The sequence below is a fragment of the Psittacula echo genome (assembly GCF_963264785.1).
Source record: "Psittacula echo genome assembly, chromosome: 1".
In the NCBI taxonomy this organism is placed as follows: Eukaryota; Metazoa; Chordata; class Aves; order Psittaciformes; family Psittacidae; genus Psittacula; species Psittacula echo.
In genome coordinates this window covers 121,589,925-121,606,407 of record NC_137735.1, presented here as the reverse complement: position 1 = coordinate 121,606,407, position 16,483 = coordinate 121,589,925, and the positions used below count along the sequence as shown (strand labels likewise).

The window sequence follows — 16,483 nt, the reverse complement described above, 5'->3', positions numbered from 1 at the left end:
GTATCTAAAGACCTTCAAAATATTAACTGTAAGACTCATTTTTAAAGGGTTGAGTTATCTGGAAAAAAAAAAAAAGAAAAACCCCAAAACAGTTTATTTGTGCATGAAAAAGATACTAGAGTATGAATTAACTTTGAGAGCCAGATGGAAACAAGACAGTGTTTCAGTCAGCAAGCAAAAGTGTTGGGAGGCAATGAGGAAAAACTACTAATGTTTTTGACAGGGAATGTCAGAGCTAGAATTGATTCAGAGCAGCGGGACATAAAATTAAATGTAAATAGAGGCTGGTTGCAAAACTAATTACTAGATGAAGTCATTAAAAAATAAAACACTGAAGGAAAATTACCCTGATTTTACCTGTTTCTGTGGGAAAGCACATTAAATTGTTCAGACACTGAAGTAGTGGCCGGTAGAGCAGGAAGACAACTGGGAAGGCAGAGCATTGTTCTGCAGATTTTTAAAATTGGAAAATCATTAAATGATTTTAAGATCAGTTAATGATCTGTATTCAAAATGCATGTTGCAGAATCTCATACAGAAATTACTGGAACAAAAGACACGATTTATATATCTTTAAAATGAAGTGTGTGTTTTAGAAAGGCATGAAACTTTCATGTTGTGACCAATATATAACATTTCTTTGTTGGTTTCTTCAGGAATTACTTCTGATTATTGAAAAAAAAAAAAAAAGAGACAGAATTGCTCTTTTTCCTAGCCTCAAAACTATTATGTGTTGTTTCACATTCAAAAGGTTTGAGACAATCTCCAAGTTCCCTTGGTATTATGACAAAATTGGAAGCACTGTAAATGAATGGGCATGTGCTTGCTGATTTGGGAATTTATGCCTGAGTTGTTTGCCTGCATGGTATCTGTCCACCCAGTCATATGGTGAAAGTACATCAGTATTCAGTGAATATAACCACAAACACCTATATGTGAAAACGAACGCTTGTTAGCCGTATGAAAAATAGGATTGATAAATTTACTATCGTTATTTGAGTGCCTCAGTACAACTTAATAACATCAGAGATCAGAAGCCAAGCATTAGAGATCTTGAAGCCCAACATAAAGAGAGTGACACTTCCTTATATTTCTCTTAAATATCAACTGTATGTGTGGTTGTTCTTCAAAATTATCAGATACATAAATGTTTGTTATTTATGTTTACCTTGAAATGGGTACTAAAAGGTTCTCGTAACATGCTATCATTCGTAGAACTACCTTTTTTTGGAGTGTGGCTATGAGCATAGATTTATTTTGCATTCCCAAATGGCACTGTGGTGGTGTACTCCAAACAGCTTACTCAAAATATGTGGTAAATGACATTTTGATTTCACATGGTAAACACTTTGCTTCCTAAGAGTTTGAGAAGTTTCACATTTATACATTTGCAATCCCCAAACTATTATGACAAGTTTTCTAGAATCTGTTCTATTACAGATCCCAAATTAAATTATAGGGAAACATAAGCTACATTTGACAGAATTGATGTGAAAATGTGAAGTTGTCAATTCGTGCTCGCACATCTCTGCAAACTAAAAGGTAACATTATTGCAGATTGGCACAAAACTGTTACTCTGATCGATATTTTATGTTACTATAGGGATTTTGACAAATATATGCTGAATTGTAGTTTTAGAAGCTAGCAAGCAAGAAATTACAATTCTGTTATACAGTATTACATGCAAGAAGATAGTCATGCTACAGAACGTTGTGTGTTCTTTAAACTAGTTTTAAAGAATATTTTCAGATACTCAGTAGATGATATTTCATTGTAATGACCATATAAAGGGTGGAACCCATGGAAAAATCTCAGATCCATTTTTAGGTAGAGAAAACACATGCCTACTCCCCCAAATCCAGACAATTCCGTACAATGTCCAAAAGCATTTTCTTATCCTATTACATTGGTTTCTTTCATTATTTGCTTAAATTGAAGGTATTGTCAGGAAGGAAATTTGCTTTTTTTCAGTCATTTCAAATGCACACATCTAATTTCTTCTTTTTCTGTAACGTATCTTACAGAGACATAGGAAAGCAAAATTACCCCTTCTCCCTGAAATCTGCAGTCTTTGTTCTGGTTTAGCATTCCTCTTTATTTATGTTCTCTAGTATCATGTTACACCTTTATCCTTCATGAAGGTTCACTAATTCAAAGTTACCAGATGTTCAGAAGTTCAGATAAATTGTTTATACAGAAAAGTTGCTTTCTTTTTGTATTTTGTAGTAGAAGTAAAGTAAGAAGCGCCATGCAGACACTGAAATAATATTGATTCTGGTCATAGCTTAGTATTCTTTTTTAGGCTCAAAGTTTGTTTGCCTGTCTCATGCCTTTATCATGTAATACAATGAAAACCTATATGTTGACACTGTTGGGACTGTTTTTAGTAAGTTCTAATAATATGCATGACCTTTAATTGTGGTCATGCAAGAAAATTAAGAGCATTAGAGGTGAGGTCAATCAAAACAGTTGTATCTGTTGTCATGCAGGTGGGTAGGCCAAATATAGGAAAAAAATATAGGCCAAAAAATAGGAAAGCTGCCTCCTGCTAGGTATGTACTTGCTCAACATCTACTCATGAGACAAAAGGCAAGCCAGGAGACATTTTCTAAGTCTTTGTAACAGTTTGTTTGCTGGACTGGTTAATTTTTATATCTTTGAAAAGAATTACAGATATTCAAAAATTATTCGCAAAGGCATGTGGAATTCACAAATAGTTTTAGCCACAGTAGATAGGAATTAGACAATAGGAAACAAACTCAGAATTAACAAACGATTTATACCAATATGTTTCACTTAAAAATAAATGTACATTTCAGATACTAAGAACTAAGTAATACTAAACTGAAGCATTTAATGATGAGTTAAACAAAATATGCATTGGAATCTAACTTTTGCTCACACCTGATCGGTAATAAAAATCAATTTATTTAACTCTCCCAGCAGAATCACCAGTTACAAAGCAGCTTGGAAAATGTGTAGTGATTATAAATCAAAATATTTAATATATTGAACAACTGCATTTCTTAAGCAATCTACTAGCATATATTGGCAGTTGGGGATGAAGAGGAAATGTATTATGAGCAAGTCTGTAAACAAAAGAGAAGCGATCATGTTGACTGAATTCTCTTTTTGATTATACTAAAGTTGCTCTGTTAAAAACAATAGATTTTTTCACATTTACACTGATTCAGCTAAGAACAAGATTTGATCTTGGTTCTGAAAGGAGAATATAGCTGAAGAAAACCTGAGTTTTCCCACTTATGGAAGCAAAGTAAATGGTTATTTCTGGCTGATACCAAGTATTTATTGCTTGTAGTTTTTTGTCAGCACTGTTACAAAAGATGTTACGCAATGTTCACTGACCTATTTCCTTGTCTGTACAGATGATGACACACTTTCCAATGTGTTTTGTGAAAACTCAGAGAAGCTTATCAATGTACATTTGTTTGCCCTGGCTGCTAAGTATTGTTCTTTGTCCAGCCTTGGAGTGTGTACCCCATTAGAAGACATACTTGAAGCACTGAGAGGAGACAATCAAGCAACAACAGGTATATTTACATCTGTGCTTACATTTTTACCTGTTCACTATAGGACCTGCTGAGTTTTGGGTTTGGGTGGTTTCTTGTTTTTGGTTGGTTGGTGTTTTTTTTTTTTGTCTTCCCTACATGCTTAACTTTTCATTTGTTCCTAATAAGTTTATTCATTGCCTTTGCTTAGAAAGTAGATTCTCATGCTAAAATTTGAGCAGAAGGGTCACAGCATTCAGTACCTATAGACCCTTCCTGAGGTTCAGTTTTAAAGGAGATGAGATAGACAGGCAGACACACCGTTATTTGAGATACCTTGTTCATTCCTTTTGTTTATCTTCTGCCTGAGCAGCAGGAATCATGATTACTATTCCTGTGTTTTTTGAAATTCTCACCGTAAAATCTGGCAAGTGGGTTTTCTTTTGTTTTATGTTAAATGTGTGTTCTGGTGTTTAGCTGAATGTGGCCCAATAAGTGTTTGATGACTCAAAAAAAAAAAGTTACTCATTCTGTATGTTTTGGACTGATACCAATTATATGTCAGAAAACTGGAGTAATTTAATTTTCTTTAGTGAAAGAAATTGAATTAAAACACTCTCAAGTTGGCATCAAGATAGATACTGGAAGGCTTACTCCTGATTATATTTTTTGTATATGATAAATTGGCATTTTTACTTACTTGGGCTGCTGTCACTTTCACTGAAAATGTGTTCTTCAGGGAGTCTTTGGTCTTTGTTGATCTGTCACTGTCTTTCAGTTTTCTCATTAGTTTTTCAGAGGTGGACTGGGCAGCTTTCTGACTTCTAGTGTGTTTTATCCCTATAATGCATTAAAACACTGACATTTCTTATCCTAAGTGATAACACCATTATATATACTGGGCATCTCTCCCATTTTCTTCAGCACTTTTTTCTTTCCAGTTTTGCCATTTTCTATGGTTGGCTCCCTAGTTTTTCATTTCTTCATAAATACTAAAATGCCAGTTTCAGTGGTAATTTTAATGGTTTGTTGTGGATTGATCTTACTTTCTGGCTTCTTTCCTTCTGCAATTTCTTCATCTGAAGCACTTTTTTCTTGTTTGCCAACTGTGTGCTGCTTTTCTTCTGCTTGCTTTTTAGCTCTTCATTTTCAATATGCTCTCATTCCCTGCATTCTGCTTAATCTTCCGTAATTCTCTAGTTTACCTTGTTATATTCATACCTGAGTTCATACCTGGGTTATCTTTCTTAGACAAAACTAGAAATATTCTTTCATCTTGTTGTCATGCAGAACTGAGCATCAGGAATAAGGCAGTTGCTCAATATTTTCTTCTGTGTGTTGCAGGAGTGCTGCTCAGTTGGGTAACTGGGGCCTGGGTTTGTGGTGCAGTCATTCTAAGTTCTAATTCATAGAAAAAATAAAATGTCTTCCAAATGTATACAATGGTATTATAATTCAAAACCTTTGTGTTGACTTGGCAGTAAGTATCAGTTAAATTAACTTGATTGAAGTTCCTGGTAAGCATTTGGCAGAAGCAAAATACCAAATTATGGATTCATAACATGCAAATCTCCAAATGAAAGTTGTGATCTTTTAACTTTAAGCTATTTTAGATATTTGGGATTTAATTCTGTATTTCAGAAAATACATTAATTTCCTGAAAGGTGGGGGGGGGAAGTGGACTTCGTGGTTCTGATTTACGGCCTGGGCTTAAACCACGACACATACCAAAGCTTGCAAGTCAAGAGAGGTTAAGTCTGAGAAAATGACTGTCAACTTTACGATGGCCTTGCTCATATTCTGAAAAGTATACAGCAGGATAATTCCATTTATGCTTCAGATGTTTTTAATACATTTTCTTGTTCTAAGACAAACATGCTTATGGGCCTATTCCCACAGTTTGTGTACTTGCATAGTTCTCTAACTTCCTCACCATCTTAATGCAGACATAGTGCTGTCCTCCCTTGGAATAATTGGTAAGCACAAACATCTTAAGCATATTGTGGACACATCTACTCAGAATGGAGTTGTGAGTCTAAAGGACTTTCTCCATTGCTTCTTAGTAAAGGACACTGTTGTTCTTACTGCACCATCGGTTTGCTTGCACTGAGTGCATGGGGTCCAAAAGAGCCTGGCCCAAGGGAAAGAGGCCAGCCAGGAGCATTTCTCTTGTTACAGGATTCATATCTGATACAAGAAGTTAGGGTTGCTAGAGTATTGGTTTAAAAGTGCTCTCTACCTTTGCAATGTGTTTATGGCCAAAGTAGTAGTCATGCAATGACTGTTAATGAATCTGTATTTAAATTGCATGTGCTGGAATATCACTCTGCCTCAGTGGTTTTTTTTTTTTAGTATATGGTTATCTCAGTCCCTCACTCTGGCTTGTGGAATTAAGTCATAGTGAGCTTCCGTATAGGTGGTGTTGTCTGGTGTGGACTCGGAATTTCTGTTTTTCTCTGCTGTATCTGAATTTACACAGGTAGCTGGGGTATAAAACCGCGGTGCTCTGCCATAGGAGATCTTAGGAAGATCTGCCTTAGGCCTGTATAAAAGATAGTCTCTCCTCAGTTTGTTCAGCTTCACAACTAGTGACGTAGTTGTAAATGGCATTACAGAGTTGAAGCAGTTTTTCAAATGGAAAACAGCTACCAGTGCTAGGGGTTCATAGTGGGAATAAGCAAATTTCAGTATGAACATTAGTGACATTACGCTTTCTGTTCCTTTCTTGTATCCGGGGTATTTCTCTGAAGGATTCCAACCCCACTTTCTTTTTTCATCGCAAAAAGAGATGGATCTCTACTTTTCTTACGGGTTTTGAAGTTAGTGTTTGTTCTGCTTGCATTAGTTGTACACATAATAAGGAAATCTGCATGCATGATTATTTGTTCCAAGAAAGTAATTTTATAAGAGCAGAATGAATTTACACAGTTTGTTTAAAAGCAGTATACGTATTTTTTTCAAATTTGCAGTTGGCAGTATAAAACTGTCACCACATTCTGTTTTCTATTAGATTGTAATATGTCTGGTTTTAAAAATAATGTAAAAAAAAACTATCAGAATTTTGCCGAAAATGCACCAACAATAAAATTGATTGAAAATCCATAATTTTCTTCAAACAGTATAATTTTCCTTGAGCTAAAATATAAACAGAGTGTTTGTTCTGCAAAAGTAGGAGAAGAAGTCTAAAAATGGCTAAGAAACTTCAGTAGCTAAACTGATAAAACCTTTGTATTTGTAGATATAAGCAAACTATGAATTTTCTGCCTGGAACCTCAGCTTTTTTAAGCCAGTTTTTGTTTCTGGATTTCTTACATGTTTGAAATACTTAATTTGGCTTAGATGCTCTCTGAAATGGTACTTCACACAGCGTTGCCCAATTCAGTCTTTTGAGTTCATGCTATAGCAAAGAGGAAAGGTGCAATATGTGATGATAGTTCAAAGTGACAGTGCTGCTTCGAACAACAAACAACTTTTATTTCTGTCAAGAACTTAAATATCTGTTTCTTCCTGTTCCCATTCTGCTGCTCCTGATGATGATCCAGACACAAAAATGTTCAAGTATCAACAAAAAAGAGACCTTTTTTTCTTTCTTTTAAATTTTTCCATGTCTTTTTTCCTTTCATTTCAAATGCTTACAAATTAAGAGTTTTTTAGGACACTGATCTTCACAGTTTTAATGTTAAGCAGAATCTTCAGTGAAATTACACTTGTTTCTGCTGTATATTTTGTTTAAAAGTATTAGTCTATTTTTCCTTTGTCAGTTCATAGAGTCTATATTAGATTTTAAGTATTGTCATAACAGTTTATTATAAAATAACAGATGTTTAAGAAATAGAGAGCTCCTATGGGCTTTGGGAAAAAAATAGAGAAAAGGCTAGGTTTCTCATGAGCTCAGTTCAATTACCCACTCTCTTTTAAAGAAATAACACTCCTGGCTCTGTTCCCAGCATGATCTGATCAAGGATTGAACATAGTTTTTGCCTAATGATCAGTTTCTGGACAGATGAACACATACTGTGCGAAAAGCTAGAATGGGAAAGTATATTAATCTGCCTAGTCATGTAGAAAAGTCTTGTTTTCTAGGAGCATGCTCATCAGTAATGGTTCAGTTTCTTCTGCCATCACTCAGACTTACAAAAATTTCCATCAATTTAACTGGAGCCAAATGTACTATAGCGTTGGGCCGCTGTGAGAAATGTGTGCGTTTCTCCCAAGGGAGTGACTTCTGAGATCCATCTTTGCTTGTAGAGATGTAGAAATTAGCAAGTGGGTGTTTGGTATTCTTCATGAGCAATAAATCTCTGGTAGAGAGTGACTCCAGCTGATTAACACATCCTCCAGCAACACTGAAATTAATGATTTTCTACCATAAAGGTATAACAGTTCTACAACCAATCCATAGGGTAAATAAAATAGAAGTGCATCTCCCTTTGAATTTCCCAAGCATCATTCAGCTTTCACTGAAGATGTCTCCTACTTGATATTGTGAGCAAATCTGCAGAATTAACAAGCCATACCATGTGATTATCAATTTTCCCTGCCCTTATATTTCATTTATGTAAAGGTAGGTGTGATGAACAACACAGAAATAAACATTTTTTTAATGAACAAGAAGTAATAGTACAGTTTTATAGAGGTAGCTATTGTCTAATATCTGGTCAGATGCTTGATATGCTGCGTCTTTTAAAAACTACACTAATAGTACTGAGTTTTAGAGTGTGTAAATCAGAAGTTTAGCCTTGTAACAATTTAGTGAGTTTTTAATTAAAAAATGCTATCCTTAAAATAGGAAAATACTATAGCATATTTTTAGGCTGGTATTTTTTCTAATTGATCACAAATCTTTATTAGTATGGGTTATGTTAATATGTATTTATTAATCTGATACAGGTATCAAAACTGATGAGTTTATGAATAATAAGAAATCACATGAAGTGCAGGTGATGTCAGAGCTGGTAGTCAACATAGCAAATTATTGTGATATAAAGCAGGTAAGAAAGCATTTCTTACTGTATGTTACCGTGTACCTTCCGAATTGTTCTCCTTACTGTGTTTGAAATCATCATTTTGATATTCTTTCGCTGCTGTTCTTATTTTGCCTGTAAATAATGGAGGCTAAAGAAGAGCCTTAGGGCCAAGGTGAAGGATAGTTCTGTTTACAAAAATTGTTTCTAAGGAGCTGCCTTTCAGTGAGTCATAATCATTTTATGGCACATGAAAAAAAAATAAAGAAATTTTAATCATCCTCTATCTGTTGAACAGCTAAAAATCGTACTTCTTTTTGCTATGAATGGGTACTGCCTTGTTTATCAGTATTATACTGCTGGCAATTTGCCATAAGCATCAGTAGGAGAGCAAAACATTTTTCTCGTTCTGTAAAACACACAGGAGTACCACAGAGAGACCAAAGGAGAAAAACTTGAGCAATTTTGAGAGCTCACCGTGTTCTGGCACAGAGAGTTTAATTGTTTTCCTATTGTTTATTGCTGTTCATCTTTACTTAACATGGATTGAAATCTATCACTGATGAATTTAGTTATGACTTTTTTAGATTGGAGATGAGATTAAACAGAGATTTATGTAGCAGAGTATGCATGACGTACATTTGGTAGAACATAGGTGAGATCTGGACACCCAACACCATTATCACCCAGCAATTACTCTATGAATTGGCTGTTTCTTACATCAGATGGCAAGTTCATCCTTAGATGGTGAAGAATTGCAGGTTTCCTTTCTCAAATTTGATTATAGCTAACTTACCCTTTTTTGGTTCTTAGGGGGTTTTTTTACATGTAATTATGACACCACAGTGTGTAGATCACTGTTGCATTAAAACCTTGTAGATGTTTGCTTATGGATCTGTTGACGATATACAAGCAGCACAACAATACTTGGCTTTTTGAGTACTGTATTTCACATTCCATTAGACAAAAGAACAATACCATTTCCTCAGTTTACATAGATGTAATTTTCCCATAAGCTCTTTCAATATTAAACTTTCTATTCGATTCCATGTCTTAGAACTTTGTTGAGGTAAGGTGAAATTTTTAATAATTTATTTAAGATGAGTTGGTTTAATAATTTTAATCTCTATAATGCTAGGAGCTGGTTAATGTAGCTTCACTCTCTCTTTAAGCTGTGGATGGCTCTGGGCATTGCATTTCATTCCTTTTTATACCCGAGCTGTACTTGCTTTCTGTGCAAGGAGGTGTAGGCATAAATGGAAACTAATTTCCTCAAGCCTAATGTTCATTCCCACAGAGATTTGTGGAGAACAAGCTGTATTTGTTTAAAACCGAAGATTAATAAAATATCCACCCAGATTTTATGCTGAGCATATTCCCTCTGAAACTTCTTTTTTCTGAAGTAAATGTGTCTGAGTATAGTTTAAAATTAGTATATTGGATGTGGGCAAGGAAGGAGAGGCAGCTCCAGTTGGGCAGGCCAAGTCTGTATTCATAGAATCATGGAATCATAGAGTACCAGGTTGTAAGGGACCTCAAGATTCATCTGATCCACCCTTTCTAGGCAAAGCATGACCTAGATGATCCAGCACCCTGTCCAGCCAGATCTTAAAAGTATCCAGTGTTGGGGAATCCACTTTCCTGGAGAGATTATTCTAATGGCTGAGTGTTCTCTTTGTGAAAAATTCTCCTCTTGTGTCCGGTTGGAATCTCCCCAGGAGTAACTTGTGCCCATTACCCCTTGTCTTTTCCATGTGTCTCCTTGTAAAAAGGGAGTCCCCATTTTCTTTGTAGCCATTCTTTAAATACTGGAACATGGTGTTAAGGTCTCTCCCAGGCCTTCTTTATGCTTAACAAACCCTATTACCATGGCCTCTCTACATCTTGTTCCCTATATTGTGCCTGGTGTTTGGAAAGTGCTAGTTGGCCTGCCTCATAGCTGCACCAGGGAGATTGCTAGAAATCAATGGTGTGGTCAGTCATATTGCCAGAGTACATGGCCATGCTCTGTTCGTTTCAACGGTAGAGGTTAACTGCAGTGTCCCAAGTTGCTGCTGCTGCTACTGCTGCTGTAGACTGAAGGGCAGGCCCCAAAACTTGACTTCATCTCTGAGTTGCTGAAGCTGAACTTTGATTAGGAAGTTATTTGGCTCGGACTAAGTTTAATTTAGGTAATGGAAATGATGCAGTACACTTGATATGTTTGGGTTAGGCCTGTGGATACAGAGATAAAACTCTGAATCCTGACCATCTGTTTTGTGAGGAATGACTGACGAAGGCAAAGTTTTAGGTGCTCTTCTCCTTACAACTGGGATTACAAAGTAAATAGCTGCAATTAAAGCCAAATATTACTGCATGAGATGCAATCAGTTTGTGAGCATCTGCAACTGCTTACAGCAATGCAAGGCTATCTGTCTGTCAGCTCTTTCAAAAGCCAGTGATGATAAGTGCGGGTGCCTCAACAGCCATAACGTGGGTGTGCTCTGTGAAGAACAGAGCTACAGTAGCAGCAGATTTGTAAAAGTAATTTATTCTATCTCTAGCATTTTTTTTTGCCTTGCATGCCTTCTGCTTCAGGCAAGCATTAGTTGTTCAAGTGTTGAAGACTTTCACATACTGAAAAAACTGTAGGAGAGTGTCGTTAGCTTATAATGCAATATTAAATGTCTGCATTCGCTGGAAAGTGGTGTTTCATATAGTATTTTCATTTAGATTTTAAATAGTTCCTGTGAGATTCAGAAATGAAAGGAAAAGAAAACCTGCGTTCAGAGATAAAAAAGTAGAGTCACCTTAATGACCTAACAAGTCCCAATGTAGCTAGTTACTAATAAAATCTCAATCCAATCATTATTAAGAATCTGTCAATATGCCACAATTTCATCCAGTGATTATGAACTTTTATGAGATGGCTTGGAGTGTCTTTATACAAAGGATTATTTACTGTTTTGTTTGGTTTTTTTTGTTTTAAAGTTAACATTTGATGAAAAATATTATTGCAATATATCACTGAATATGAAATGCTGACTGCTCTATATTAACTTTTTTCCATCTTAGTCATACACTGTAACAAAATTTATTTGTGCAAAGTTACAAATCCCTAATATATGAAAAGAGCTTTCCAGTTACATTAAAAAAAAAAAAAAAAAGAAGAAAGAAAAGCCTGCTCAGTTATTAAAAAGCAACTCCTTTTGTTTTGGTTACCTTTCAACTTAAAAAAATACAGGAATTGTAAAGTTTTAGGAGAGTTTTTTTCCTTATTGATTTTTTTCTTATCCTTCTCACAAAACAAAATATATGCAGCATTTAATTAAAAAATCTAGAGCTATGAAAGCACAACACATGTTTTACAACACCACGTATCCTTAGGGTGTTTCTTTCAGATATTACAGATCACTGACAGCTTGAAAAATGCCCTCCATTTCACCTTCATACCCATGATATATAATGGGTGGTAGAGGATATTGCTCTCTTGTGGTATTTTATAACATAGTATAATAAATAGTAAAATGAGAATGAAAGCAAAAAATTTATTGCTACTGTAATCACCTCTAGGTTATTGGTTTGAGTTAAAACATTAAAGGAAACTAGCTATAGGGTTTTTTCAAATGTTTACTGCCCCGTTTAAGTATCTTTCCTATCATGCAAGTGGAACTTTTATAAAGAAGTTCTTGATTAAACTATGAAAAGAAACCTGTGATGGTTCCTCTTTGCTTCAATGCACATTTATTTTCTTTAATGTATTTGTGAAAGTTTCCCTTGGAAATTGCAGCATGTGCAACAGAGTTGCAATGTGTAATGTTAAGTATGATATAGTTCTGCATTCAGCATCCATTAAATTTGTCATTTGGTGCTGGGAAATGTTGGAATGCTCCTGGAAACGGAGTTCTTGATTGCTCTGTGCCAGAAACTTTGTTTAAGCGTAGCACCCAACTCACCGTGGACAAGACCTTTGGCGTTCATTATATCATGGAAATTTCATTTTAAAAGCTTGTGCTTGGCAGATAAGCAGTGGGTTGCTGATTACCTTTCCTTATGTAATCAAGGGAAGGTAAAGCTGGGATTAATTCAATGCGGTCTATTTGTTTAGCACAAGATCCCTGCCTGCTTATTTTTAGTCAAACTTTCCTTTCGCTTTAAAACCATTCTCCCAGTGCTAATTTAACAATGTATTACTGTTTCCTTTTTACTCGGAACAACTGAAAAAACCTTACCCGAAGAGCAGTTTGTCTTTACAGCCACCAGAGGTCACACATAGGAGTTAGGAATAATTCACTAGCTGAATTGTGTCCAAGTGCTGCCTTTCACAGAAATATTTCAAAACCTTGTATTCTCCAGTGTTTTACATAGTTTTTAGTGACATTGCTTCAGATCTTTCTTTCTGATTTCATGGACATATAAATCTTTAAGTTTCTTAGAAAAAAGAATAAATCATTTCAGTAAGAGTATTGCTGCACAGTGTATTCTTACCTGTGCAGCTATGCAGCTGAGTTTAAGATGAATCCATGTAGTGTTTGTTGTTATTTAGACTTAAATATTAGTGTAAGCTTTCATATGAATGTGTGATAGACCAAGAACAAGGCATAGATGTTCTTGAATCAAACACTTTCAGGAACATTTACAAAGAAGTCATTATATCTGGTCAATATAATTTTTGGGAGATGCCTGAACAGAAGTGAACATTATCACTTTCTTTCCTTAGAGAAAAATCGCTGCCCATTCTTGTAAAATATTTTGTTATATATTTTTTACAAATTAAACCACACGTGATATAAAGCTGTTCTTAAGGGTCTCAGGTTAGTCTTATTTGTTTTCCTTCCTTGTTGTATCAATCACTGAACTAGCACGTGCTATCAGCTATGAGACAAACTAAACTGGCAGCTAGTTATCCCCTCTATTCCCTCCTTCCTCCAGAACAAGCAGTAGAAAGCACATGTGACATATGAGCCCCTTTGTTTTATTACAAAAGCATTCTCATGTTAACCAAAACTGTATGAATCATTTTCACAGAAAACGATTAGCAGTAAAAAGAAGCATTCTGACATTAAAGAGGATGTCAGTATCACCTGTCTTTAGGTCACATCTGAAGTGATTAAGTTAGGCACTGAATCTGAAGATGCTTATTTCCATACACCGAGTGGTAGTGTGCTGCTTAGTATGGGAGTTAGGAGCCTGAAGCTAAACACTGTGACCATTTTCTTTGCTAACTCTATAGCCTGACCCACTTTAACAAGGGCAGGTGGTGTTGTTGGTGGTTTATGGTTATTTTCTTTTGCAGAACGAAGTTCTGTGTCAAAAAATGTACAAAAGAGTCAAGGACATGTGCATTGCTTAGGCATTGCAGTGTCTGTTTTATGGAGCAAATCAGTTAAGTTCTGTATTTTAAAGTCAGAAGGTGGACCAACAAAGCAAAATAATTAAGTATACTAGGAGGGATGATTCTAATAAGGTAGCTATTAAATCTATGTTTAAATTCTTAGGGGATTATTTTGCATTTGATTGAAGTGTGTCTTGTTGCTCATTAATACATCAAATTTTGGTTTTGTTTTCATTTTTATTCCCTCCTTCTCCCTACCGTTGTCTAGGTGATTGACATAGGTTCTGGAAAAGGCTACCTGAGCTCATTTTTGTCCATGCAATATAACTTAAAAGTTTATGGAATTGACTCCTCAAACATCAACACTAACGGTGCTCATGAGAGGAACAGAAAATTGAAGAAACACTGGAGAGCATATTTGAGTCGAGGAAAAGCAAACCTGAAAAGCCAGAGGTTGGAAAAGGCAAATGACAAGCCAGTGGAAAGTGAAATTAAATGTAAAGCAATCAGTGAAAAGCCCTTAAATAATGACAGCAGTCTTCAAAGTCAGGACCAAATGGCTATCCAAGATTTAGTTCCTTCCTGTGGTTTCACAGGAATAGCTACATGTGAAATGAACAAACAAACTGAAGCTGATGTGGTGGCTTGGACACAATCTGATGAGAACAAACTTTCTGAAGAGGTTCTTGCTATTCTAAATATTCTGCCTGCTGGTGCTGTAGAAGTTTCTTCATCTCAATGTAACTGTGGGGAACTCTGTGAAGAGGAAAAGGCACGAAGAAAAATGGCATCTCTCAAGGCTAATGTGAACAAGTCAAGTGAATCAAACCTGTATTTTCCATTGACTTCTTGCGTCACTGCAGAAACAGAACTCAGTGATATCATCACAGATCTGGAGGTTGTTTTACTAATATTTAATTAGATTGTCTATTGTCTTTATATTGCCATTTTCATATCTACAGAATGTTTTCTGTGTACATGGAATACTATTAGTGGTGTAAATTAATATTCTGCCCCAGTAATGTTTTTCAGCCAGTTAGTGAAGTATGTCTAGCACATAGAGTTTTTTTAATATATGTTGGGATTATTTTGAATACATAAAGCAGCCTTTAGAATTTGTGGGGTGATAATCAGCTGTCAAAGTTAACAGTGTATGTATATTAGCACATTCATGTTTTTTACAATTGTGGTTATAGATAGCATCTAATTATTATGAAAAATACTCTATTTACAAGGTAGATGGATATATGAAACACTGAAATATCCCTGAATTTTATATTAAGTTTTATATTTTTGTCATTTCAGTTAAACTTTGAAGGCATAGGAGCATTTATTGTGTATAGTACTCAACATAAAGAGTTTGAAAAGAGCTCTGTTTGCAAATAATGTTTTTATTTTTTGACTTTTCAAAATCACTGTAAATATATTTAGTAATCTACTAGCTGGCAGGGATTGTGGCTACACAAACAAGCATAAAGCTCCGCTGCTCAAAGACAGTGACACAAATCTAGAAGCTGTATGGCTGTTTAGTTCCTGTGCCTGAGCTAACACATATTGATGGGGTAGATACAATCAGTCTTTTATGGAAAGATAAAAACCTGTCTGTATTCAGTGGTAACTGAACAATCATATTCAGGGGTGTAATTAATCTCTGTTTCAAGACTATAGGTTCAGGCTGATGGCCCTGTAACTGGAGCTAAGAAGTCCTATTGATTATCTAAGAACGTGCAGAGCAAGTTCTTGTCTGTCTGCAAAAGCCACCCTGAGCAGTAGGGTTTGTTGGTGAAACATATGCATTTACACTTGCACAGTTGCATTTTGTATACTCTTAGTATGTAATTTGTCTAAGGTAGAAGATATCACTGCCTTTATTAAAAAAAACAATACTGTCAGAAAAAGCAAAAGCTTCATTGTGTTAAAAAATAGTAATATCCAAACCACATTATGTGTGACGAAGGTGTGTAGTTAAAACCCTTTATAATGTGCAGTAATTTTCATGTTTTAAAATATTTTCACAAGTTTTAGAAATGAATTTTTTTAGAAATAATTTTACAAATATTTTCAATTTTTTATTAGAACCATAAATTGATGGGTTTTTTTTCTCAAGTTTTCCTAAGCTAAGGACAAATGAGGAATGGGTAAAATTAGTAATTACTGATGCATGCCATAAGTTCTGAAATAAATCTGCAGATGAAATATGGGTATAGGAATGCATGTTTGTATATAGCCCAGGACTAATATTAAGATATCAAATTTTGCTACATATAAGCCAACGATCCAGAAAGTACTTGCAGTTATATCCAGGCAACCTCACTGAAGTCAGTAATGGTCTCAAAGTGTACCTGACTCAGTCAGGCTGACCTCGGATTGTTCTGAAGTTCTGAGCACTGTTTCCTCTATCTTGCATGCAGTAGTCATCTTCCACTAACTTACTCCTGGAAACTTTTTTCTCTCTTTAACTTCCTTTTTTTCTCTCTAAACTTTTCTGGTCTGGGATTTAAATGCTGCCCTTGCAAGTGCACATCTTCCCTTAGCTTCCAGACTTTAGCGTTGAAAGATTTGTGGAATGGTGAGCTGAAGCTGAGGGAAAAAAATCTTTAAAAACTAAAATGGACTGAAACTGAACTTTTGCCGCCTAAAAATGTTGTACAAAGTGAGGACAAGCACAGAGAAGCAGAACAAAAGGTGTGAAGGG

General features: G+C 35.4%; 1 protein-coding gene across 6 annotated transcripts in view; it reads left to right on the top strand.

Annotated features, from left to right (window-relative positions):
- Positions 1 to 16,483, top strand: part of METTL25 (methyltransferase like 25) — a gene marked incomplete at its 5' end in the record, with an annotated part of 58,473 nt that overhangs the window by 1,549 nt on the left and 40,441 nt on the right. For all 6 annotated transcript variants that reach the window (XR_013958736.1, XM_080637528.1, XM_080637527.1 and 3 more), the window contains 3 exons: positions 3,388 to 3,552; positions 8,401 to 8,501; positions 14,057 to 14,686. Coding sequence is in view for 5 of the 6 variants with exons in the window: in XM_080637528.1 (XP_080493654.1) it covers positions 3,388 to 3,552; positions 8,401 to 8,501; positions 14,057 to 14,686 (896 nt within the window). The remainder of the gene's footprint in view (positions 1 to 3,387; positions 3,553 to 8,400; positions 8,502 to 14,056; positions 14,687 to 16,483) is intronic.